Raw genomic sequence first — 27,466 nt, 5'->3', positions numbered from 1 at the left:
GCAACAGCAGTAGTAAAAGTTATAGTCATAGTATTTTAGTTTCTTATGCAGTGTCGTGTCATCCATCTCTGTAAACCTGGAATCAAATGCCAATTTCAGAGCTAAATGCCTGAACCATTTTACCAGAGCAAATCAAAGCCCAGTGTGATAGTAATGGCAATATGCTTGTGATTGAGTTTGTTTCAGAGTTCAGTCTTTTTCTTAAAGCTGCAAAGAATAGGAGCTCTTCCAAGCATAAAAATCAGTTTTCTTTTTTAAAATAATTTCTGAACCTGTTTTTTTCAAGAAAAATTGAATCAGTGTGGTGGCAATGTTGCACGCCTCTGTAGCAGAAGCAAGTTATTTCATATCAGCCAAAACAAAATGAACTTACCAGCTTTTTCTGGAGACTTGTCTGCTACTAGCTGTGGGATATGAGAAAGAAAGTATTAGTATGTGTTTGTACCTTGCTGAACCTCAGATTAGCGACAAAGGTTAATTTATTAATTACTTAGGAATAATTGTCTTTTAATAAAAATACGTAGTGTAATATAGACACTGTAGTCTTACCTTATTCCAATATTTGTGCCACTTTTAAGACGAGTCTGTCCACAGTAATTTGAGTTGTTATTGCTTATTAACACCATGTGAGGGTAAAACACCTACTTTGCTAAAGATCTCCTGTAATTTTTCTGATACTTTCAATGGGTGCAGTTGGTCTTCGTTGTTTATTTCAGCATGAGCCTAAAAAATCCACATGTTCAGGTACACTAAAATAGTTTGAATATTTGCCTGTCAATGCATTTTCTTTTGGAGTAGATGCAGGTGATTATGCTAACAGTAATTAAGCTGTGGAATCATTAACATTGTGATGTGATAGATTATCCAGTCTTTGGCACTTCTAAATCAAGCAGTTTTTACCTTGAACTGACAATGTAGCTAAACTCCAAGCCATACAGAGATTTTGGAAGAAACTTGCAGAAGGAATTGGGCCTTGGACCCTAAGGCATGTGTAGATCTGTGACTTGCAGTGATCCACCTATAATAGTTGCAGTGAAGCATTTTGGCGATTTGCAACAAAGTGCTGCAGCTTTGAGCAGGTTTTTTCTTCAGTTGCCTTGTGTCCTGTCTGCCTAGCGAAAGTTGGAAGGACTGGGATCCTCCAGTATCTTCTATGCACTTTCCTTTCTTCTTGCTGTTAGAAATTGCAGACTGGTTACTTAGAGTTCATGCAGAGGTCAGAACATGGGAATCTACTGGCAAATATTTTTTCTTCCTCCTCCAGTTTACATTAGGGAATTAATTTTTGTTTCTTTGTTGTTTATTTTAGCCAAAGGCTCTTATCTGTTTCCCCAAACACATTTTGTTGCATTTGAGGCTTAATACTCGTATTGTCTGAGGTATTTATTACACATTTTAACAAAAAAGGTGATTTTTAGATTTTTCTTGGAGTCATGATGGCAAGAATTTCTTCTGGTTAGAAGGTTGAGTTAAAAGCCTACTAGTTTTTACCAGGAAAAGCTATGAAGCTACGAAGTCCTCTTTACAGCTCTGACAGTTTTAAGCTACTGTTGCCAGATGTTTTCACTTGTAAGTGTTAACGTCCATATGCCCCCACTCCACCTTTCTTTTGTGTTTATTTGTACCGATGAACGAGGTCTCAGTGAAAACAGTGATGTCAAAATAGATAGAAATACCGTCAACTTTATTCAGTGTAATTTTTGTACCTTTGAATTTTTCCTTTTTGCCTCCATTTGCAACAAGAAACTAATAAATTTTTGAACACAAGTGGTAGGAAAAGCCCATCGTGGTTTTTGGGTCTTGGTTCGGTGGCAGACGGTTAAAGAGGGATATTAGGTGAGGTGAACCTGGGGCTCTTTTTTTGTGGCGTAGTTTCCTCTCTTTGGCTTTTGTTGCAGGTTGCTCCTGAGCTGGGTTTTATGTTTGGCTACATTGGTCAGAGGAGCCAGGCAGAGGGGATTCTCCTAAGGATTCAAAAAGTCCTTTGACAAAATTTGCCCTGGTCATTTATTACCTGCTTTGCCTGGCAGGGGCTGGGTTGGTAGCTGGGCTCAGTAATGTTTCAGACTCCTACAGTGAAACTTGCCACTTCTCAGCCTGCCCACATGCTGCACCTGAAAAAGAGCACCAAAGGAGCAGAGCAGGGCTTTGCAAGGGACACCATGTAGGTAGGCAGGAATTTGGACCTGGCTACTGGACCACCAGACTGTTTGCACTGACAGCAGTTTCAGGGGTGTTCTGTGTAATCAGGAATGGGAGGAAAGCTTGCCCCTTGTCTGTAGTCTCCTACAGAGAGAGAGGCTTGCTTCCTTCACACAGAGCAGGCTTCAGAATGCAGACTTGATCCTTTTAGAACGGATCAAAATAATAATCACAGATTGGAGTGAGAAGAACAAAGCTAAACAAAAGTTCTTTTCTCCCATTGTCACTTGGCACCTCTTCCTGGTCTAAGTGCACAGCCAAAGCATTAGTATTGAGCTGATGCAGAGAAGTACTGTGTACAGTTGTTCATAATATAAGCAAACCTTCTTGTATACAGTTGGATGTGGGTCACCTGTTTTCAGCTATTTGAGGTGTTGTTGATCATATTTTATTTGAGTTTCCACTTGGAAAAAAGTAATTGGAGAATAAATGTAGTCTGTGCACCATTTCTCTTAGGCTTCTGAAGTAAAATAGAAATTGTAAAAAGCAGCAAAACCCTCTCTTCTAAATATACACAGATGAAATGTTTTGATATAGGCAAGTTTACATACAAATCTAATGATGGAGATCTCAGTCATACAAACGTTTGTATGTTTATCCACAACCAGCAAACACAGTTCCCAGCTCTGTTGCAACTCTTTCCTTATCAAACTCCTCCTCTTGTTTGCTGTTGCCTTACGGTGCTTTGGGAAGAAAGAGATGGCTTGGCATTCCTTTGTGTTTTGGGAATTCTTGTGCTAAAACTAGGGGTGTTCTGTTCTGTGTTGTCTCTGTCACCCACACCCTAACCCCCACCCCCCTCCTCTCCTCTGTCATTGCTGCTCTTAAAATCAAAATTATTTTGCAACTGCTGAGCTACCATCACCACTCTGCAGGAGAGACAATGAAAAAGGCAGGAATGTGTCTAATGACCCATGAAATCAGTAATCCTTGTAAGCAGTTGGTTGGGAAAATAAGTCACATGTCTTTCTTTTGGGTGTCTAGGGTGTTTCAGAAAACATGCAATAGGAGAAAGTCTGTCAAAAGAGTACTTGCTGACCGTTGTGTGTGCATCAGAACCTGAGCAGCTGATCCAAGAAAACGTTTGGGAGCTGCTGTCAGATTTGTTCTTCAGATATGGTGTCTGCAGGCTTGCAGGAAGTCCCCACAACATTCAGCGATTAGCCTTCAGCTTTTTCATTAACGTGAAGTTTTTCTTCAGTGAGAAAGTTTTTTCCAAAGGTTATGTGTTCAGGAAAGTGCTGCAAGCTCAGTAATAGTTTCACAACTGGTGTTTTGCCTGGCTTTCTTGCTGATCATGGAGATCGTCAGGAAAAAAAAGGAAAATGTTTAAAGTGCTGCTCCTGGTGTCATTCATTTCCATAACTTGTCAAGGTATAAAGGCTTATTGATTTGTGGTTGCTGATTAGAGTGAACAAATGAGTTTAAAGTTGTTAAATTGTAAGGTCAGAGCAATTAATATAGATAGATGCATTTTCAGAGGCTTTTTTCATTTTTGCAAAGATAACAAGTTTTGCCTGTTTCTGTACCAGCAGCGATAGACATCTTGCTTAAATAAACTGAAATAAAATACAATGAAGCCTTTAAAAACAAAGCATGGAAGGAAGGGGCAGCAATTTATTGGCTTATTGTGTTGATGACATGCTAAATACACAAGCAGAGAGTGCACAGTTTGAGAGGGCTTAGCTCAGGATCTAGTTCAAAATCTTTTCATTAGTGTGTTATGCTGTCCTTGACAAAAAAGAATTCTTATGCCTGGAGACTGTTTTGGAGACGTTAGTGCTAAGAACCAAACTTTATCTGGTTAAACACTATTGAAACTGAAAGCTGTTAAAATAGTAGCAGGGGGGTTTAATGCGATGTTAACTGAAATCACTTTGCATAAAGATCTCTCTGGCTTCAGTATGTGGCCATGGTCAACAGGTCAGTTAAATATATTTTTACTTAAGTCATAGCTGCTCTGCTTATTTTGAGTAATCTCTTCTTCCTGCGGCAGAACTATATTTCTTCATGTAATTTCTTGCAAGTTATGCTTCTGTAGGCAAGGAGATGAGAAGGGTTCCTAATAGCAGCCCCGTGGAACTGTTAAGTGATTTCGAATTGCAGATCTAAAGTAATTAATTAAAAACCAAACCAAAACAAAACCACAACCCAGTGAGGTTGAACAGTGACACTGTCAACTTGTCTTGCAAACTCTGCAAATTTAATGTACAAGTCATCAAGACACAATAGAGTAAAACTGTTGCACCATTTGTAGCAGCCTTAAAGAACTTTATACTCAGGGCTATGTAATAAGTCCTGTATCTTTTTTATCACAGGGAAATGTTTTTCTTTCACTATGAGGCTTTGCTGTGCTATGTTTCAAATAGCATGTGTACTCTAAAGCTTTATGTGCTAAATGCAGGCTTCAAAGCTTTTTTAGATTTCAAAACTGAAAATCGTTTAATTTAGTCTGTTGCAAAAAGCCACAAAATTAACAGAGCAAATAAAGAGGAAATAGTGTTGACAGATTCCTCTTCCTTACCAAGATTATTAAAAATACTGGCTTGTAAAAAGGTCTATGAGAAATGGTTATAACATGCAGCAAGAGAACTTCTGAAAGAAAATCTTCATGTGTCCTCTTGGTTGTTTTGTGAAGCTGGTCAGGGACTGAATAGAAAACACTTCTACAATAAGCCCTAAATTATAAGGGATATTAATTGTATTAAAGAATATAGATTTTAGGAAAGGAAAAACAGAAGCAATACTTGGATATGACTAAACCCAGAGTCCCAAAATTTCAGACAGTTTATTCCTGGTACAGTCTTCTACATGCAACTGTTTTCATTTTAACTGTTTTTTTCTTTTTTTAATAATGAAATCATGCCTAACATTTTCAGAATTCTGTGGGCCAAATCCTGGCTGCCTGCTGTGCCCAATTCCTTACTCAGTGCAACAGAAACTTTGCTCATTCCCATTCATCAGTTTGCTAAAAAACTGCCTGTATGTGTTCAGCACTGCAGTTACTGTCTCTGTTCCTTTGGTTCTCAGACATCATGAGGAGGATGAAATGTTTCTAGTGTGTAGTACTTTCAGCTGTTTTTTTGTTTTTTTTTTTTTTTATTACTATCATGTTCCTTTGCCCCTTGCTCAGAGGGATAATGTGTACTTGGGTCCCAGTGGATCAGAGTTGCTTTAAGGCAGGCTGTTACTTTAAGCCAGACTTCTTATTTCTGCTCTCCAAAGTTGTAACCCTTGAAACTACAGGCTGTGTGATACTAGGCTGTATACTGAATATGAGGATCAGAGATGTCCTTTGCAGAAAGATTCCAGAAAAGACCAGTTTTAAGTGCCTTCCACTCTGACTTGTCCCTGAGAAAAGCAAACCTCCATTAACAGCTCCTTTTGTTCCTGTAGCAGAAATGCAGCAGGAAGCTTTAGGGTAATTTTCAGCCATTTTTGGAGAAATATGCACAGTGAAATGGCTTTGGTGCCCGGTCCAGTCCGGGCATAGATGTGGTTTTTCAAGGGGTGATGTTTGCAGCAGTGTGCGACTGAATAAGTGTACGCTTCTGTATCTTGTAGCATTTGTTGAGAGTTGCAGTTTGACCCAGTGGTCATCCTTGTGAGCATAAGTTAGGACTTATGTCTCCATTTACCTGTAAAAGGATGGGATGACTTTAAAAAAAAATGCACCTTTTTCTGCTGAATCCAAGCTTGACTTGGGTTTGACTGCGTGGGAATCAAAGCTCCTGTCTGGCCCCCCAGCCACCCTTTGTAGCTCTCCCCAGTTCAGAGCTGCTTCTGGCCAACTTCAAAGAATTTTCTTCAAAGGCTTTCAGCAGACACAGAACAGCCAGGCTGAGGTTGTAGTTTCCAGCTTTGACAGAGTTAGCAAAGTCTCAGCTTCTCGAGGAGTCCTGTTCTCTTTTTCCTGTTGTTCACTCAACGCACAACAAAATGCAAACTGCTTTTATGGGGGGCATTCACCCATCACTTAAACTGTGCAGCAAGAGGGGAAAGTGCTAGTGAAAGGTACATATATCCAGCTCTGGCAGAACAAAGGAACTTAAAATTCAGCTGTGGAGAGGGATTCCATATTAGTTCTCCATGTCCCCTGAACACAGAATTGTCTTTATAACTGAAGTGCAAGGTTTAATCCTGCCCTTAAGGGATTTATTTTTCTTTTTTTAGCAATCTTATTACAACTCTTCTGATTCTCGTTAGTTCCACAAAGATCTGGTTCCTCTCCTCAGCTTCCTCTGAGATCTTACTTCTCAGCAACTTCCTATAACTATTATAAAAATTTGCTTTACAGAAATAGTGTGCGTTGCTTGGAAGTTTGCATTCTGTTTTATTTGGCAATGTGGGACCTTCTGGGTGTCAAGTGTCCAGTTACATGAGAGGACACTGCAGCTCCTGCTGGTGCAATTGCTCTGGAAATCTCGAGCAATCTGGAGGCTGGGACAGCCACATCCTTTTTGGGTTGGAGTGAACTCCTCTGCAGCTGGCTGGGACCTTGGTCGTGCAAGATGTGCTCCATGCATTTTCCTGCCTTAATATCCTGAAACTCTTGTGTATATCTTTTTTGGGGGGGACCCCTTCCTCTTCCAAACCCCAGAGTATATGTTCTGTTAGCCACTATTCTTGACTAAAAGCTGTCTCAGCTTCAGGAGGAGCCAGATAACAGTGGGACTGGGAGAGCTGCTGAAACGTTTCTGCCCATGAAAACTAAAAGGGGGAAGGGGGAAAGGACCCAGTGCAGCATTTTGTGTAAGGTACTTGGTGTTCTTCAAAAGTAGATACAGAAATATGTCAAGTGCAAGCCTTATCGTGTTCTCCACATCCTTGGGGTTTTTAATATTAATAGTTTCCTTTAAGACAGTGGCCCTGAGGTGGGGTGTGGTTTATACTACACACTTACCAGGCTATTTATATATTTAAAGCCTTGTTCTTGCTAGTGGAGGCAAGAACTGTGGGAAAAAGTGCTAAAAGTTGTCATTTTTTTCTTCCCCTATTATTTTAAAGCAGCCCTCTTCCATATGGAGAAACAAGAGACCCCACTTTCTGCAAAATCAGAGGTTTGCTGCTTGTCAGAACATTAATCCAGAATCAATAACAGAAAAGATACCTCAAATAGTGATTATTTTTATTAAACTGTACAATTTTTCTTTTACATAAATAATGAACATATATAAAAAATATTCCCCCCTCCCCCTCTTTCTGCAATAGCTGTTCCTGGAGTGGAAATTGGGAAATAAGACTCTTGATACTGACAGGCACTGGGTGTCCTTCCAGTTACAGCCGTGAATGCCTGCAGCTCTCCACCCCAGCCTGGCATGTGCCACGGGCTGGGAGTTGTGTGCTGGAAGACATTATCAGACAGGAACTTTTGATTCATTTGTGTGCACACACACACACACAAAAAAAAAAAAAAAAAAAAAAGGCAATTTTGGCTCCCATCATATCACTGAGATCTCTCATTGTCTCGATCTTGTTTTTAGAAGTCTTGACGCTGAGTGGTGATTGAAAAAGCTGTGCTACAGGGTGGAGGCTTTCCTCTGCCTCTGCCCAGTCTCTTGTGCCAAGATGCTGCTGATGCACCCACTCAGGATTGGGAAGTGAGGCTGAGGGTCCTGCCAGTTTGGCCAGGTGTCAGAGCAGCAGATGGGAAAAGCAGTTCACAGAAGCCATCGTATGGGAGAAATGCTAAACTCAGTTCAACCTGAGCAGCTACCCCCCTTTTATATTTAATTATTTGCTTTTAATTATCATCAGGGGGATCTAAATTTGCAGATTGATCTTAAAGATGCAAGAGATGTGCACACTTGGGTAAATGGGGCAGCGCTTTTGGCTGATTGCAGGTTGTATCCAAAGCCATAGAGCTGGAAACATTCAGTCTCTTGAGTAATCACTGACAGTATCCCTGCTGGGACATAACTGGGTATAATGCCTCATGAGAGCTGTGTGGGTACTGAAAGAGTAGTTTTCTAGGTAAGAAACTGCACCTGCAACACAGCATTTTTTTATCTCCAGTAAAGATAACAATAAAAGGAACTCTTTGGGCCTAATTCTGGAGAGGTCTGGAATGCTGCAGTTACAGCATATATTGGAACACAGATTTCCAAATTACCCTGGGCTGGAGAATTTTGCCTTGCTGTGCATACGTGGTGTGAGTCAGAGTACTGCATTATGATTTCACTGTTGTCACGTCATAGCATTGTCCTACCTATAACTTTGATTAATTATGACTTTTGGGTCTACATTCTCACTATTTTTGCCTATTGACAAAGCTGGGATTAAGAACCCAAAGCTGGGTTTCAGACCTCTCTTTCCCCAGGCTCTTAATTGCAGTGAATGTGTTTTAGATGTCTCTATACAGGCTTGTTGAGTAGCATTTAGTCCCACCCTGAGCAGTAGAAAGTAACAAATATCATTCTTACCATTGTGCTCTTAACTGCATTTGGATGAGGGGTATGTACTCCCTGGCCTCTGACAGAGGACTTTAATGCTGTTCCCCAAATTACTGCTATTTAGTGGGATTATGCAGGAAGCTAAACAGAGGGGAGCTGGGTCCAGTTCCGGACCCTCAATTTAGGAAGGATGTTGAGGTGCTGGAGCGTGTCCAAAGAAGAGCAATGAGGCTCATGAAGAATCTGGAGCACAAGTCCTGTGAGGAGTGGCTGAGGAAGCTGGGGTTGTTTAATCTGAAAGGAGGAGGCTCAAGGGAGACCTTGTTGATCTAAAACTACCTGAAAGGAGGTTGTAGCCAGGTGGGGGTTGGTCTCTTCTCCCAGGCAACCAGCGATAGGACAAGAGGGCACAGTCTTCAGCTGCACCAGGGCAGGTTTAGGGTTGGAATTTAGGAAGAAGTTCTTCACAGAAGGGGTGATTGGGCATCGGAATGGACTACCCAGGGAGGTGGTGGAGTCATTGTCCCTAGAAGTGTTTTAAGAAAAGGCTAGAAGTGGCACTTAGTGCCGTGATCTAATTGACAAGGTGGTCATAGGTTGGACTCGGATGATCTCAGAGGTCTTTTTCTACCAGTTGATTCTGTGATTCTGTGTGAAAAAGAACAATCCATCCATTTGTACTTTGCTGCCTCTCCACCCTGGCGTGCAAACAAATGCCTTTTCCCTGTGCTTCTTTTAACATTTATTTATTGTTTTTACATTATTGTCTGCTCCCAGAGGTGTTGGCCTCTAGGTGCTGATAAAATGTGAATGTCCCAGACTTGCCTTAAGTGCATGCAGTTCTGCAGTAATCAGATTTTCTTTTCAGTACAACAAAAGAAGAAAACAAAAAATCTACATCTTTATTTTTGCATTTCGTGGCATAGATATGGGAAAACAACTTTCCGCCCAGAAAATACTTTCAAAGGGGAAAAATTGTGGCAGTTCAACTAAGTGGTGAGGGTGGAGGATGGGAATAGGGAAAGTCTTACAGAAGCACAGAAACCCCCAATTTGGCAAGTTAATTTGACTGTTTGGTGTGACCTCATGTTAGAGTGGTTTAGCTTGGGGTTCTTTCTTGCCTGTGTGGTTTGTGTTTAAAACCAAGAGCCACAGGGGAAGGAGTTGAGGTGAAGACAGTGGGAGAGGAGGGCAGCCCATTTTTTTCCCAGTGGTACATCCTTTTTTGTCTTTTGTTGAAGCCCTTTTTCTTCAGTAGGCCTTGAACTCTGGTCTCCCTTATAGCCAGGAATGTGTTTTGAGCTTGGTGGTAATTAAGGGCAACTGGGCACACAGTGGAGGACAGGTCTGAGCCAGGCTCTTGAAGAGGGAGCAGCGGCCCCATTCTGCGCTTTGCCCTTGCCTCTGTGGGCCAGGCAGTGAAGAGATTTCAACCTGAATCTGCTGCGTGCCAGCCGAGTGCTGTAACCATTTGGCTGTTGGGGACTACTTTCACCGTATTGTGGCTGAATATAGCGCTTTGTTGCCTTGGCTTTTATTCCCTGTGCTCAGCATCTGAATGTTTTTGTCATGATCGAAATAGTTCATTTCGATCTCCTGCGCTGGTTTCAATGCAAGTTGGAGGGGGTTGTCCTCGAGTGAACCCTTCTGTAAATTCAGCCCAAATTCATGAATAGTTTAGTCTTCCCTGAAACTATGTTTCTTAATGAATAAATGATTGAGCAAGGGAAAAAAAAAAACCCCTTCCATTCAGAAACAGCGATATTAAAATTTGCTAGGCCTGTTTCTTTATTGTTACATAGTGTTTAGGCTTTTTGGGAGCAGTGTGGTTCCAGTTCAGCCAATAAGCAAACCTGATTTCTGCAATCAAAGGAAAGCTTTTATTTTGTTTCGGGTTTTTTTGAGGTTTGGGTGTTTGGTTTTTTTTTTTTGCAAGCCTATAACTTTAAAAAGAGAGCTTTGCACCAAGAGCCCTGGTACTGCTGTAGATATGGTAACACAAGATATCTAAGAAGCCACATAAACTCTATCATAATAGAGGAAACTGTTATGCATTTTAAAGTCATTCAAAGGTGTTCTGTATCTTGGGTGTCTGTTCATTGTTTGAAATGAAGGAGGAAGCTCTGGTGCTTTATTGGGAAGGCTGGTTCTGCAGAAGATCAGCTCAGTTGGAAGCTGATGTTTTGGGTCTATTTTTGGGTAGCTGTGCAGATACTGTTTCTTGGGTGACTGACCCACCATTTACATCCAGCTTTTCTGATGTTTGCTATAAATACACTCTGCGTTCTGTTGGTGGTATTACAGTAAAATTTATACTAATGAAATTAATGAAAGAAACTTCATGGGTTGCATATTATAGGGGCTAAGAATTGATAGATACATGAAATGTTCATATGACATGGGAGAGGTATGTGAAAGAACAATGTAAGAGCTTAAAAGGTTACTGTGATAATACTTGGGGATGGGGGATCTTCATATAGTGTTTGTTGAAATAAGATAAGAGGGATATTAGGAAAACGGGAAATATCTTTCAGGATGCAATTCTAGTTAAATCAGGATAAAAAGTAGAAAGAATAAAATACTATCCTCCTCTTCAGCTGTTTCACTCTACTGTCTCCAGTATGGGCAGTCTCAATGTAGGGTACAAAGGATGTAATTCAGATGAGATAGTTTTGGTTAAACTGCAATACAAATGCTTTGAGTGAGTTAACAACACCATAAGTGCAATTTGTTTTCTTTAAATATGAAGGTTAAATTCTTATAAGTCATATCTAACTTGAGTTTTTGAGAAACTGGCTAGGAAATATTCAGTGGCAGATGTTGGATCAAAAAAATCACAGATATTTCCAGAGAGTTTTCCATTTAATTATTGTCTTTTATTGTAGTACTTATACCTTTCAGTGAAGGATTATCCGTGGGCTGACTTCTGTCAGTAAAAAGATAATTCTTTTGGTTTCTTGTGTGCTTGGGTTGTCTCTGCTGGTGTTGCATTCCTGTCACAGGAGTAATAGTGTTTGGATGAATGAAAGTAGGTAACTTCATGGTCTCACATTCCATAGTGAAACATGTTTCACTGTGGTTGAAGTACATTCAGCGCAAATGTTGAGGGAGGGAGAGGTTAGGATTGTTTTGTTTGTGGTGCTATTTTCTTGGGGGGTTTTTTGGTTGTTGGTTTGTTGGTTCGTTTGTTTTTTTTAACCATGATCTTGAGACGTGAGTGATGCTGTGTCTTCCTTCTTATGTGCAACAATGTCCTGTATGATCAGAGCTCATCTTTTTGGCTGCCTACATCTGAACCCCCTGGGTAACTGTGCAGGAGCACACACTTGCTGGTCTCTCCTCTGTTTTCAAACAAGAAGGAAACCCCTTAGTCATCCAAACACTTCTCTGTTTGTTTGGCTTACTTGTAAGGAATGTGCTTTGTAAGTGTCTTTGGAAGACGGAGCAGGGACTGGGCTTTAAACCCTAAAGTCTGCATTTAAAGTGGGTTCTGAACACAGACTTCAGAACATGTAGTTGCTGTTAGAAGCAGCACAGACATAAAAACCCTGGTGCAGGGAAGAATGTGCTGTAACAATGGGCTTGAAAAGGTTCTGAGTCATGCAGATGGGGTATATCACTAGAAAAAAAAGTAGAAAATAACTTTATAGAGATGTTCAGTGCTTAGGGGTTGTCTAGACATCTGCCTTCATGCCTTTTGGCATCTGGAGGCTCATGTGTCCAAATACATGGTGTTCCCTTGACAGAAAAAAAGTCTGTGGGTACACTTCCATTTTCATAGCTTGAGTCAGGTGATGGATCAGGCATCTTTCTAAACTAGGGCCTTGTCTACACTAGTGTATTCAAGCTAATGTATTTCTCAGTTCTTTGAAAAGTCTTTTAGCTTTGCACCGGGCAGTCTGGGTGCAGTGAACAGTGGTCTTTAGTTCGACTTGGCTTGGTTTACCTTTGGTCTCATTTGTATGTGTCTTCTCAGCCGAGCCTTTCATCTCAATGAAAGTCTTCCTGGTTAGTGTCTGCAAGATGCCTTCTCACTGAGGCTGAAACACAGGGTGGAGGTTCTGCCATGCAGGCAAGGGATCAAACCTTGTGAAGGTGTGGATCGAACTCTGCTGGCACCTCTTGCCTATAAGGCAAGTTGTTCTAAAGTGCTTTTTCTTGTTTGTTTATTTTCTGCAGCTGAACTGCTGCAGTGTAGTTGCTATAAGGAACAATAAAATAGTATCTCTTAGAGATGAGGAGAGGCTACCACAGCCTGTGAAGGATTCACTACTTTCTTCTGGTATGTAATCATTCTTATAAATGTTTTACATTCTATATTCAAACCTGTTCTTCAGGTAGTCACGTTTCTGTCAGCGTTATATAACTCTGTGACATTTTGACTACCTCTGTTAGAGACAGAAGAGGTGCAAAGGAATCCAGCTTGTGAATCACTCTTGGTTTAACCCTTGTTGGAAGGTGGAGAAAGAGCCCAAGACCACTAAGACCACCTTCGGGGAAGGTGATGTGAAAGTCTGTAAAACCACATCAATTAAATGTACAAGATACCGAGGTTTTAGCAGCTGGAATGCAATTAACTTCCTCTTCATTGTTATCTTCCTCCCCTACCTGTACGTTTCACGAAGGTGAACACCATGTGGCATGTAGCAAAGGTCAATTATTTATGGCATCTGATCCAAGGCTTTGATTTCTGACTCAGCACTCTGAGTTGGTATGTAGTTTTTATTGTGCTAATTTTGAAGACCTAAGAAGATCCCACCCAGCAGTGTGGTGCAGAGCGCTTAAGGTTTGCATTTTACATTGCTGCTTTACAGGATTTACTGTTGGCAAGCAGCAGTTTATAGGTGGTTACAAATATGTTATCCCCCTAATCTCAGGGAAATGTGGCTATACATGAGCAAATAGAGTAAATGGCTTAGCCTTCTGTGACATGCACATAAAATATGATGCGAAGCCTGGAGGACTTAGTTTGATCTTTGTCTTAAAGCTAGTTTAATGTGGCTTTAGTATTTGAATGGGAAGATGAAACTTTGCCCCATGTGTGCATGGTAAAAATGCATCACAGTGAACTGAAGGGCTTCTTCTGTAACATTCTCCAAAGCTTGTGCTCCAAACATGCAGACACATTTACATGGGTTTTCTAGTCAAAGCTTTGGGACTTGTCAGCCTTGAACATGCAGATGAGAAACTTTAGAAGCCTATTTTTAGCAGATCAAAGTTTGTGGACTAGGTATGTTTTAATGTAATACTTGAGCACTATTTTTCATAGCCTTACCTATTTGTGCAGGGTTTTTGTGGGGGAGAGGGGCATTGGTTTGGTGGATTGGTTTCTTTTCTGTTAAGTGTTTTTAGCAAATAAATAATAGCAGTGAGTGTGCTCTAGCTAGCTGGTTTGGAGTATGTCCTTGTTTCCTCCCTGAATATGATAGAGGTATTACACTTGAGCTATTGCAAAGTATAAAAAATTAAACACTGAACATCAGGTCAGAAAGAAATCTGTCTGATTTGGATATGTTTTACTGCCATTTGTTATTATCTTGGTTGGAAATGCTTTGCTGCTGTTTGTTGTAGGCATTGTTTCATCTTTTAACATGATATCCATATAAACCTGTACGTGTATGAATCATGAAGTTCTTGTCCCTCAAGGTTTCTCAGGATTTTGCAGTGGTGCAGGAAAACAGTTTATATAGTTTAGGTCAAGGTTAGAAACATTTCAGAGAAGTACTAATATTTTTTCAGTTTCTGTATTTGTGGTCTGTTGAGGACAGAGGAGCAAAAGAGAATACATCTAATGTTTTGAAGACTTTGAGCATATAATCTGGGTGAAATAAAATCAAATCTACTCTTCAGACTTTCAGTTTAAGTCAAAGAATAATTAATTGAAGGAATTAATTGATATGTTGTTGAAGATGCAGCAAAAATGAAGAGGAAGGATGAGGAGTTGCGATTGATTGTAATACCTGGTACTCATCTCTCATCCTGCCATTTTGTATATAAGCATTAAGAGAGGCTGTCTAAAATACATTGAGGATCCTTCCTTTGAATTTCTGTCTCAAATATGCTTTAAAAATAATTGCACTAAAGGGGTTAATGGTATATAAAGGAAAAAGAGAAATACCAGTGATGCCCTCTCCTACCCCCAGTCTCTTCTGCAGAGTCGATGCCTGACTTGTATTAGTACTTTTTAATATTTCACTTTTTTTTTTTTTTTTTTGCCACAGTTGAGGCAATAGTTGCTACTACAGACTGCCAAAGTGAGAACCTGCCAAATTTGCAACAAATGCAAATTTGCCAAAGTGCTTGGAGGATGGTACTGCACTTGTTGCTGCTCCTTTCTGACTTTGCATTAGGGTCAGATGCTGTGGAGGCCTGTGTGACACAACCATTCCTAACAGTGTACCGGTACTTCTAATAAAACTTCAAAGTGCATTTAAAGTATTTTGTCAAGGCAATCTGTTAATCAGAAGACTGCCTGTATAAAATATATATGTATGTGTCTTCAGAAACAGAACTTGTATAAAAATTTTCTTTTTAACATTTGCATGCTTAAAATTTGCAAGAACCGTCACCAACTGGAAGTGAATTTCTGATTGAAATAGCTTTTCTTCATCATTAAATTCACTGGTAGTGGATATTAATTCAGTGGCAATACAAGAAGTTTGGATGAAATTGAGTAAAGTTAAGGAATATTTGTCCTTAATTTAATTGTGTTTTTTAAAAGGTTATTTTCAGTAATCTTTTATGAAAACCTTGGGCTTTTCTGTCAAGACCATGCAATGGAAGAAGTATTTTTTTTGTATTCTGATTGTAGTATAGGTAGCGGAAAATCTGTAATTGTATGGAAACAGTGAAAGCTATTGGAAGCCACATCACTGGTACTATTCCTCTAAGTGAAGAACGACCAAAATGTTGGGAAAACTAACTCTTGGTTATGAAAGCTTTCTATGTTTTTTTTTCAAGGCTAAGCAAACACTGCACATTGATATAATATGTAATTTATTTGAAATGAACATGTTTTAAGACTGATCATAATGTAAACATCTTCCTCTTAGATATAAGAGTTTGAAATGAGCTACTAGCTGTTTGATCTGTATCAGAGCTAAGCCAAATATACAGATCAGCAGGAACTCCTTCATGTGTCTTGGAAGGAGAAAGAAGCCATGGATATTATTTTTTTAGAATAAAAAGTTTGCAGCTGGTCAGGCTGCAGTGTCGGTTTGATCTCTGGTTCTGACCCTGCATCATCCAGCCTTTTTCCTCCATACTCAGTCCTCCCAGATGGCCATGAAGTTGACCTTTTAATAGACATATCTATTGACTGGTAAATGAGAGAGAGCCCATGTTGTTGTCAGTGAATAACTTCTCATGCAGCCTCAGTGTATTCACAGAGGCAAGTCTGGTGATGGGATGATGGCGGAGCCAATTCTCATTCCTGTTTCTATTCAGCTTCTGTTCAAAGAGGAGGAAAAGAGAGACTCTACCAGAGCCCTAGATGAACTTACTGGAGCTGTACAATGAGATCTTTTGTTCCCTCCCAGGAGTACTACTACATGTTTTGAACGCTTGCAGTCCATTTGTCTTTTGCTACAGTTTAAATTCATTAAAGGATTAAATGGGCTGACAGTTGCAGGCAAACCTCAAGGGTATCCCTTCAGCCCCATGTTGCTGTGTGAAAACAGCATATGGGAAAACAGGGTTTAATCAAATTATTTGTGTTTGTGATAATCTGATCCTTGTAGGTCAACCAGATCTGTAACTTAGTTCGGAGCTGGAAAAGGTTTAACATCACATTTTTTGCTATAAGGCAATTTGTATTTGTTTTGGAGAAGTCAATCAGATGCTACTTTTCTTTTAGGTCCTATCAAAAAATGTAGATTCACCACAAACCAGTGCAAGTGAAGATGTGATATGTAGTAAATAAGCACTGTGAAGAAATTTTAAGGTCCAGCCTGTAATTTATTGCATGAAATTACTTCCCTTGTGACAGGTTTGTGATGCTTGAAGGTGTACTGAGCCAAGCCAGCTCAGTGTGGTGTCATTATCTCCTGCAATCTGCATCTGAGCTGGTGTTAACACCTGCATCACACTTCATACTTTAACATGGTCATCCTTAGCCCTGGACTTTCCAGAAAGTCCACTTTTATGGGATTTTAGGCCTATTTCCCTGCTGTTAGTCACTCAGGCTGAAGTTCGATGGTTTTACTGGGGCCTCTAGTGGTCTCAGACTGCATTACCCAACCAGAGCTGCTGTTTGGAGATGGGGAGGAAGGATTGCTTTCCTCCCTCCCTTTGGATGGATTTACCGAGCTACGGGGCAGAGGCAGTGCCGTACGTATCACTTATTTGGATTCTAGTGGAGCATTTTACACGGAGTTAGAACTGAATGTGCTGAAGGAGCATAAATAAATGGTAATAAATGGTAACAGAGCATGAAGGAGGAGATGAAGGTTAGCCTGAAAGGTCTGTGTTTTGGGCAGTGGTCACAGCCTGGTTTCTCCCAGCTGCACACCTCATTGCTTTTTAAATTAGGAAGTTTTGCCCCTGGTAAGGGCAAAAAGATACTTTACTAAGAAAAGTGTGGAATTAAGGCAGGAAAGAGCAAAGTCGTCATGTACCAATGCCAAGACTGTCACAAAAAAAAGGATTTTGTCTCTAACAAGACAGTTTTGAGCTCTATGTGAGCAAGCTGGTAGGCTTTCACAGACCATGGTTCTCCTGCCATCAGACAGGGTGTCACAGATGAGAAATTTGGTCCTTATTGTCAGTGTAAATAATCTTTCTTGATATTGTCTTTGAGCTTTGGTGTAAGTTTTAAAATCCCTTCATGACTGGTTTTATTTGGAAAACTCTCAAACCAAATCCAGCTCAATGTTATTCTCCTTGTAAAGCATCTTTTAACGCTTCCCTGAGCAAAGACTGTGCAGAGTCCAAAGTGTCTGGCATAGAAAAGTGAAATCTACTTGTGATAAGGGAGAAACTTGAGAGTGCCAATTGCTCTCAGCTAAGCAGATCTGAAATAGGGCTCTGTCAGGCAATGCTGCTCACTGTCGTGACTGTGCTGCAAAGGCCAGGCGGCTGCTGGCGCTGGTGTGCATTTTCCATGGTGTCTGGGTGGCCAACCCTGCTGACTTGGCGACAGTTAGTGTTGTGTCATTGCCACCAGGGTATTTTTTTTTCTTTTTCTACCTTTTTTTCTTTTTTTTTTTTTTCATTGAATCCTTCTTCTTCCAGGGTGTGCCTGAGTAATGACTCAGAGTGAAAAAATAGTGCTCTTGAGCTACATTCAGGAATGTGGCTTGTTCACATAAAATAAAACTTGATGCTTCCTTAGTTTTGGAAGAAGGCAACTGGCAGTGTTAACATCCTCTTCTAAGAGGAACTTTTGGTTTTTCGATTCAGGCATTGCTCTTGCACATCTGACTGCAGTTCCACCCATGTCAGCATGACATGTAACTTGAGCAGGATAACAATTTGGGGTTTAGTAAGTAGTTGTTTTAAATATTACTCATTGCCATTGTCAAATAAGCAGACTGTTCTCTTTATAAACTCCTTCAGCAGCATCATCTCTGAGAAGACATTACATGTATGACTTACATGGGTACAATGACAATGAGTTATGCAAATTATTTAAAGTTGTTGAAACATTTCAGCCTTTCTCTGGGATGAAGTTTTACTGTTTCCTCGGTTGGAGTGATCCAACTCTACTGTGAGGTGGTTTGCAGCAACTACTGTCTGTAATTAATGAGGACCTGGAATTTTGGGTGAAACAGAACTACTACTGGGTCACATGGAAAAGTTTAATATAAAAGTTTGATCTGGAAGTCATTGGAATTAAGTCTAATGGTGCTTCCTAGGGTCAGTGGTGAGAGAGCTATCAGTTGCAATGCAGTTGTGTTTGGTGTCTGGGCCTATTGTCAGCCCATTTCCTATGAAAATCTGTGCTGCTCGGTCTTAGATATTTCTGTTGCTTCTGTGTTTTATGTGTGCACAGGTAAGTGAATCACTTCCTTGTACCAAACCACAGGAAAACTTACCTGAGAAATCTTTCCTTGAAGGCAGGACTTAGGAAGGAGAAGCAAATCTAACAGGTTCAGTTCAGATGAGATCCATTCTATATTTTTCTCTTTATTTTGGATATGTTATCCAGAAAACTCCTGGCTCCTAGGCTAGCCATCTGAAAGGCAGATACAGGTAAAACTTGGACAAAAATCAGGAGAGGAAGAAAGAACTTGCTCCATATGTTCTGTCATAAGTTTCCATCTGGTGTCTCATCTTGGCTTTCCTACAAGGCCTTGTCTTCCGCTGCATTTTTAGTTCACTGGAGGTGCTGTGCAAACCAGAATCTCCTCATCTGTTTTCATAAAAACCAATGGGAAAAATTATATTTGGTCTTTCTTTGGAGAAAAGCTTGCTTCAGGGAAGGCAAAATTTAGAAATGTCAGGGGTAAAATATAAATACATGCAAAGTGGAAATAGTCTTTACCCTTTCACATAACTGCATAATAGCTCAAAATAGCCTGTATGGCTATTGACTGCTTCAGGGCTTTGCATAGCTTCCTACTGCTAAGAGGGTCCAGCCCCACCCAGTGAATAACAAACACCAGCTCATGTTTCTTTCTTCTGAGTTCTGAGTCTCCATCTGGTCCTATGCAGTATCATTAGCAGTGTTCATTTAGGGTTAAAAGAAGAGAAGACCCCAAACGTCTTGCAAAAACTTAGTGGGGTTTTTTACCCCAGGATAACCCACTTACACCAAACATTCTGTGAAATGGTGTTTTATGTGTGGGCTTTGAGTACCTGCCTAAGATACCAGAGGGAAAACAAGTGGAGCTGACACTTGCTGCAGCATATTTTCCATTTTTCATTGGAAGGGTTGCATCATGTTATTGAGATCAACTGGAGTTAATTTGAATCAAAAAGGGACTACTGTGGATTACAGCTAAAATTAATTTAGCAGAGTAAATACACACTAGAAAGGGGAAAAAAGGAAAACCAACCCCAAACCCTAGCACTGAATCTTCAAGGAAACTGTATCATACAATTAAATGTTAGCTTCTGACTTGGCCTCCCGTTGATTATTTCCTCCTTCTAGTAGTAAGGACCTGATACAGGAGGCCTAAGTATTCACAAATGCCACTGAAATTGGTAAGTGAACTGTTTAGCAGACCTACAGCACACAGACTCAATCCACCTTGTCTTTTTTTCTTTTCATACAATAAGTACAGGGGAAAGCACTTGCTTTTCTTGGCTTGGCATATCTTTGAGATTTGGAGTCACCACCTCTGGAAGTGTTCAAGAGGTGTCTGGATGTGACACTTGGTTTAAGGGTGATTATAGTGGTGCTGGGTTGACAGTCAGACTAGATGATCTTGAAGGTCACTTTCAACCTTGATGATTCTGTGGGAATTTCCCTGCATTTTGCAATCGTATAATGATTTATGGTTGAAGTTTTCTGCTTAAATGCACAGAAATACTTTGCAGTTGAAGATTTTTGACACTTTATGAAGAAATTAGAAAACAGGGCAATATATTACTCAAGTGTATTTTAGCTCATTTTCCAGTATCGTATCTCTGGCACCCTAGAACCCAGAAATTGCCAAAGTAAGGCTTGTTAGTTGAACTAGGTCATACGGGTTTAAGCACATATTTTTTCTCCAGTTCAGGTGATCTCATTTTTCTTGCCCAGTGCTGTAAGCCTACAAACTTAATTAATTTGGAAATAATATGGAAATTAATGAGATGAAATAGCCAGGAGATGGATTGCAAGACACAAAAACATTTCATCTTCCAAACCCCATCCTTTCTTGTTGTAGGACAACAGTCTTCTGCAAGAAGGTGTCACTCCCTGCTGATTTAGACTTGACACTCCCAGGGAAGTGGGAAGACGTCCCCAGCTGAAATAGCAGTCAATGCCTTAAAAATCCTAGAAAAATCAGCAAGTGTTGGAAAACTGTATCAATCTGTGGATGCAATACTTGGGCAATCCCACTTCTGTAACTGTGGAGCTTCCCAGTGGCATTCCGGGGTTTAATTTTCACTTACTTTGTGTGACCTTGAATAAAAGCTTTCTGTGGGAATGCTTTCTGAATAAGCCTTATGCTAGGTATGAAATATCAGAGGTGACAGAGGGGTCTGTAAGTGTCCAAGTTATTATGCCTTTGCTGGCTAATGTTTGTTGGCTGAGAGGTGGTGACTGAGCACCAGCAAAGCCAAGCCTGGAGTCTTAAAACCATCATGATGGTTGCTGTGTGGTGGCTTGTCCTGAAGCCCATATTTATGAATGTGGGACAACTAATGGTAAGTGAACATAGCAAGGGGAAAAAACAGGTGTGAGATCAGGGTTACATGGGGTAGTGATCTTGTTACATTGTGCTGTTGCTTTTGTGGAAGGGTGTTGCGAAGCAATTTGGAGACCCCTGTGATAGCTTGGTGGTATTTTTGTGGAACTCCTCCAAGCTTGAGAGGATGGGTGGATGGAGAAGATAAGATCTAAAGGTACACATTTGAAAGATGATTAGCTTTGAGAGGGGTGTGAATAATTTCCTGGCTTTTTTCTTCTGAGTCACAGGGCACACACTGGTAGCACACAAGAAATAGTAAGCAGTAACCTCAAGTGGTGTTCTCGGAAAGGATTTGTGGTTAAGGGGGTTTTTTTTTGGCTGGGATTTTTTGGTTTGCTCACTTTGACTGTTTAGCCAGCTTCTTAACCTTGTATTTACATGAACCAAACCACGTTGTTTGTTTTGAAAACTGGAGCACCCCAGGTAGGTGGGCTACTGTGCACAAGGGTTTTCCCCAGTGCAAGAACCCTAACTTCGTTAGAGGGTAGTTTGTCAAGTATCAGTGGGACTTGGGCTTCTCAGTCACTATTTTTGAAGAAGTTTTCCTGCGACACTTCCTATTTCTCCCTAAGATTACCTTTGAGACTAATAATAATTCCTCAGGCAACCCAATGTATACCTGAGGAGGATGGAGCTGAACTCTGCACGTATTACAGGCAACCAGCTCCTGGTCGGTAATAAATGGCACACATAAGGAACCCAGGACACACCTTGTGCAAGTCCAGGTGAATTCCTCAGCTCCTCTGGAACATGCAGCCTTTGGTCAGGCACTAAGCATTGCTGTGGGACACATGAAAAGATTCATTTACCATCACATTGACAGTGATGACTTTGGGTATACCCATCTCTCCTGTTTTTCCGTTGAAATGGTCAGTGTTTAGCATTTTTCTGTGTTTTCTTGGGGAGGGATGTTCCACCCCTACCCAAAGCTCCACAAAAGTTAAGAAATTACCCAGCTGTACGTATGAATATTTGTAGGTATTTGTGTCATTGAATAAGAAAAGTGGAGATGGCAGGGTTCATGATATATTAGATGCAAACACAAGGAGAAGCAGATGTTCAGTGCAAATATCCTCTGAAATAACAAACAAATGTTTTGTGTAAATTCTCATTAAGTTCTTATAAATACTCATGTAAGGCTGGAGAACAGTTTGGTTCATGGCTGGTGTTGAAAAATACAGCATGGAATGACTGAGTCAGGCAGGCTGACGCTTGGGAATGGGATCACTTGTTTTGTGTGGGTTTGGGTTTCAGAAGGAGGCCTGCCTGTCACGTGATTTTTTTTAATTTGATTTTTTTTTTTTTTAATTTGGTTTGTGCATAGTCTTCTGGAAAGTCAAAGGAGTATTGTGAGACTGTGTGATGAGCAAGTGGAATGATGGGAAGCTGTTCATTCATCACGTGACAGGAATTTTAGCATAACTTTCCTTTTGTTGTTTGAGCATCCTTAACAAAATCCACATGTGACAGTACAACCAGGTTTCTAGCAGCCTGGTCATGATTTGCCATTAGATCAGATAGCCATAAAACAGGAATCAACACGCTCATTGTTTGAGTTGGCAGGGAAGTAATGGGGTGGGAAGGAGGAGGGGTACAGGAGGCTTAGTGGTGGCATACCTGTTTCACAGCCACGTGATATCTGTTGCTCCTGTTGCTCAGGAAGGATGCTGTGCCCCTGAATTCAAAATTTGGGTAGAAGGAGGTGAGAAAGTTCATCTTCAGGTAGTTTTGCAGAAAGGAAAGTAATTAAAGGACAGGTAAACAATGTCAGGCTCTTGCACCTGTGTCTGTAGGGCTGCAGAAATCACTGTTGCTTAGTCCTATGGCATTTCTTGCTGTTTTCATTCTTTTTGCAATTTCCCTTTCTTAATAAATAAAACACCCTTTTGGCTTTGCTTTTAGATTGCCCTGCATTTCAGGGAATCTTACCTCTTGCTCCATCATTCAGCAACTGTTTCCACAGAGCTTAGCCCTTCTGCTCTGAATGCTGCATGGTGGTGTTTTCCTGCCTTTCCTTGGGTGAAAGACTACAAAAGGACTCTTGACCCAAGTGCAGACAAATGTTTCCTCACTTCCTAATAGCCTTGCAGTTTGACTGAGCTCTCAAAAATTCAGAGATGTTGAGGAGGAGCCTCAAACTTGTACACAGGACATTTGTGTCCCGTGTCATGTCTGTTGCAGGCTGAGTTGTCCATGAGGCTGTGGTAGAAGAGATTTGGAATTAAGTCTTTGATGCCTACAAGTGCTCTTTTGCCTGGGAATTGTGCCTAAACTCTTCTTGGTGCTGCACTGAGACCATCACAGGCTGGAAGGGTGCCTCTCTGCTTGGAGTTTGCTTCTGCTGCTCTTCTCCTTACTGTAAAGCTGGAGGGGTGGTTTCTAGTGTTGTTTCTGCTCAACTGGCCTGCCTCATCTTTGTAGAGAGTGTTTTTTGTAGTCTCTCACTGGGAGAACAAGATTTAATGGTGTTTTCTGATTACTTTTTAAGGGTCTGCTTAGGCCCATGAATGTGGCACAAGGAGCTGCTGCTCCTGGAGCTACTTGTGGCACCAGCAACATGTGAGCTGAGGGGGGGGTGAATGATTTAGGATTCAAGCATTGTATCAGATTGTTGTGGTATAGCTGCTTATTTTGAGTTAGCTTGTGGAATTGCACAAACAGCTAAGGAATTAAGAAAATGGTGGAAGAGAAAATGAGTTTCAAGTGCTTTAGATGAAAGATTGCTTCTGCCTGCCCGCACCATGGTGCCAAAACCAGACCCAGAAACCTCCCATGCTTACAGGTCTCCCTGGCACAAGGCACTGTGACCTGTGGATCTCCAGCACCACACTGGGAACCTGCTGGTGCTTGGAACACTTATCTCTGCATGCTTGTTTTTGCCTTGTCATGTGTAGCTTTTCAAGTTGTATTTAATCCTTGATACAATTGCTGCAGTAATATGTTTGTTATGTGACAAAAGTGGCTGCTGCAGTCAGCTGGCATCAGCTGGCTACTGGAGCCCCAGGAAATCAGACTTTTCCTCTCAAGCACCTGCAGACCTCAGTCTGGGGCTCTTATTTCACTCCTTTAAGGAGCATTTTGTGGTGCCCCTGGAGGGACACGAAGTTGACAATTTATGGGCCAATTTGCACACCAACAGGAAGGGAAATGGCTATTCTGAAGTAAAAGTGTGAAGTTGAAAGACTAAAAATCATCCTTGGAGCAAATTCTGGTGTGATGGTCAGTATTACTAGCAGAGTAGTTTTAGACTGCAGTTGAGTGGCAACTGCTGATACATTACAGATATGTGCACATATATAAACTAGATTTCAGGTTATGTACTAAGTGTCTTGAACTTTGAATACACTGAGTTTGCATTCTCTGAAGCAAAGTACTCTTTTGTGAGAAGTAATGAAGTTTATACAGCAATACAATGAAAGGAAAAGTCTTATTAATAAAAAAGACCTAATTGACATCTGCCATTTTTTTGTGGGATGGTGTCAAAGATGCTAACTAAAGGGTCTTTTGACTAAGATATTATAGGTTTGGTTTTTAAATTATGTGCAAAATAACTAGCTTATGTTATTCAAACTTTTTTTGTGTGTGTGACAAAATAAACTAGCTTTTGAAAAATTGGAAATAAATTTTACCAGCATGTTTAGATTTTTTCTCTAATAGTTTGGTATATTTTTTGGTGTTGTTTTTATGTAGATTTTTTTGGTATTTTTAGGTAATTCTTTTGCAGATTGAACAGTTTAGACTTTTTAAAATTGATTTCTCTCCCCCCCCGCCCCCATGTTAATTAAACCAGTCCTTTTTTTCTGTTTGAACTTCTGGTATTTTTTAAGTTTTAATTTTTATTATTTACTTTTGTTTTCCAGGTCAGCTGTACAATTGACTGTAAGTATAATTCTGTGGCTTGCTTTTTATTTTTTTATGTATGTCTCATTATCTTAGTTTCTTTTAAGAAAGATCAGACATTATCAGCAAATTATTAAAAAAAAAACACCAAACTTCCTGAAAAAGTTTTTAGAAATGGTAGTTAAAAATGTAGACTCAATTATTTTAGTGACTCTAATTCCTGCAGTGCATTTAAGGATGTTTAAAGATATAGATATATAAATACTTTTAAGTTTGCTTTTCAGTTTGTAAAGAGTTCTGGTAAAATCAAGTACAGGTATAGAAGACAGATGGGAAAATAAACTTGAAGGCAACGCAAAACAAACAAACCCCAAAACAAAAAACCACCCAAAGTGATGCTTTTAATAATTTTCTGAAGTGAGTCTAGAACTGCTGTACTGGCCAAGATGACAAGTTTTTACATGGCAGAAATTTCTGAAAGTATATGCAGATAAGTTCTACGTTAATATTGAACATCAGACTTCTATGAGTCAGCTTTAAATTTTAGGGTCTGAATCAACTCTCTTCCCACTTTGGGCTGTGCCACATCAATATAAACTTTCTTGCTGTAGATACATAACATCTGTTCCTTACTTGTGGGAACACACTGTGGGACTATGAGAACTTTTTTCCTCATGTGCTGAGGAGAAGAGGGAAAATTGCTATGCCAGGTTAAACAAGTTTCTGATAATACACGAAAAAACACACACACAGAATGTGGCTGCAAGTTTTTTTAGCTCCATTCAAGCAAAACTGCACTGAAAAGAGCAAATCATGATAGCTTTCATCTGAACTGTGTGTAGCGTCAGTGAATGATGGAAATAATGTGGTGGTCCCTTGATATAAATCAAATAATCTCGCAGAAGTTGAGAGGTAAAACCAGGAAATGCACAGTGAAATTTTTGTAGAACAAATTGAGAGAAAGGAAATGACTGCAGATCTGTGCATGATGTCTCTAAAAACAATATCTATCTACTTCTGCAAACGGGAAGCCCAGAAGTTTTGCTAAGATGCTTATTGTTTGGTGTTCTTCTTTCAGGCACTGAGGATTGCAGCTCAAAAAATGTAGCTGCAGAACAAGGAACCAGTAGTAATGCTAATTTATCAGTAAACTCTGCAAGTGGAAACAAAACACATGGAGGTGGAAGATCGATCAGGGCTGTGTCACCATCCGATGGGACAATAAGTGATGGAAGCAACGTAACACGTACGTGGTTTGAAATGTGGCTGGGATGTGAATCTTCAGGGTGTTTTGTATTTTTATATTGTATTAGCATTTTAACACTCTGAACTGTAGTCCAGAGTGCAAAGAGCATTGCAGGGGCATGGATCCAACTGCTTTACTGGAATAGAGAACAAGCCAAAGAAATCTGTCTGCACAGCTGACTAGGAGTGCAATTTCATGCTGTGATTGGCTCATGGCCTTGAAATAGTTCTATTCATGTTAGACTTAGGCCCCCTTCCCTGCTTACTATGGTTTTTTAGGTTACAGCTTCAACAGTCAAACCTCACTATGACGTATAGATTTGAAATGCATGAGTAACAGGGTTACAGCATACTGTGTCATGTATCTAAAGGAGAGGTGTATGAATCTTGTTGCTAGAAAGGCTTCTCTCTTCGGGGTAGCCAGTTTAGGAAAAAATGACCGCAGATTGTGTGTTCTGGTCTTCCTCAGCACCATGCATAAAGTTCACAGCTGAGGCAGCACAGTAATCACTACGGCACCTAGATAGTTCTACTCCATGAGATGAAGAGAAATTTGAGGAATTAGAGTAGTTTGGAGAGCTAGCCAGGTGTGCCTTGCAGTATGGAAGGATGGCTTGATTATTTTCCCAGGCTGATTAGTGTTTTACAGAGACCAGGGTAGGGCAGGGAGAAGAGTGCTTTATGTGTTTGTCAACAAATACTCTTGTGGGTTAACAGATTTTTTTTGTTTGTTTGTTTCACAGTGCCCAGCCCAATTTATGATCTCAAGACAAAATATGTTGGTATGACTTCTGTCATCTTAACTTGGTTAGTGAACAGCACTGCTTCGAACTCCTGCAGGATAGAGTATGGAAATGATACCTTTATGAAGAGCCTGATGACCACTGAGACCGAAATAGAAATTACTGAGTTGATCCCTGGGACAATGTACAATTTCATCGTAATTGCATTAGAAGGTGGTAGTGAGACAGAAGGAGTGCCCTTAAGGGTGTATACAAGTAAGTCACAGTTACTTGAAACCCTGTTTCCAGTGGTCTGTACTTTTCTGTGCACGTCAGGGCTCTACCTACCTATGTGAGGTTTGAAATTCAATACTGTTGTGTGTATATTTTAGTCCTGGATGGCTAAAATATATCTGGGCAATATACAAAGAATGGGATGTTAGGGTACAGCAGAAACATAGCCCTGATGGTTTTGTTTGTTTGTTTTAAATTATCATGCTTCCCCTCCATCCTGGTCTCTTCCCTGCTCACCTCTCTGGATTCCCAGGGGAAGCTCTGGGAGTTCTGACACAGTGATGTCCTACACTTCTGCTTTGAGGTGTCAAAGGGAAATGAATGACACTCAGAATGACTTGTCTTCAGTTCTCTCTTAGCTGCCCACTGGTGCAGCAGGCTCCCGCAGTGCCTGGCGATGTTGCTGGGCTGCTCCTGCACTCTGAACCAT

At 40.5% G+C, this 27,466-nt stretch overlaps 1 protein-coding gene across 3 annotated transcripts in view; it reads left to right on the top strand.

Annotated features, from left to right (window-relative positions):
• Nucleotides 1-27,466, top strand: part of PTPRJ (protein tyrosine phosphatase, receptor type J) — a 74,553-nt gene that overhangs the window by 22,906 nt on the left and 24,181 nt on the right. For all 3 annotated transcript variants that reach the window (XM_017812400.1, XM_017812404.1, XM_017812392.1), the window contains exons 2-4: nt 24,796-24,814; nt 25,854-26,021; nt 26,764-27,018. In XM_017812400.1, coding sequence (XP_017667889.1) covers nt 24,796-24,814; nt 25,854-26,021; nt 26,764-27,018 — 442 coding nt within the window. The remainder of the gene's footprint in view (nt 1-24,795; nt 24,815-25,853; nt 26,022-26,763; nt 27,019-27,466) is intronic.

This window comes from Lepidothrix coronata, unplaced genomic scaffold (genome assembly GCF_001604755.1).
Source record: "Lepidothrix coronata isolate B3197 unplaced genomic scaffold, Lepidothrix_coronata-1.0 Scaffold1, whole genome shotgun sequence".
Taxonomy (NCBI): Eukaryota; Metazoa; Chordata; class Aves; order Passeriformes; family Pipridae; genus Lepidothrix; species Lepidothrix coronata.
This window is presented reverse-complemented; position numbering and strand designations above follow the sequence as displayed.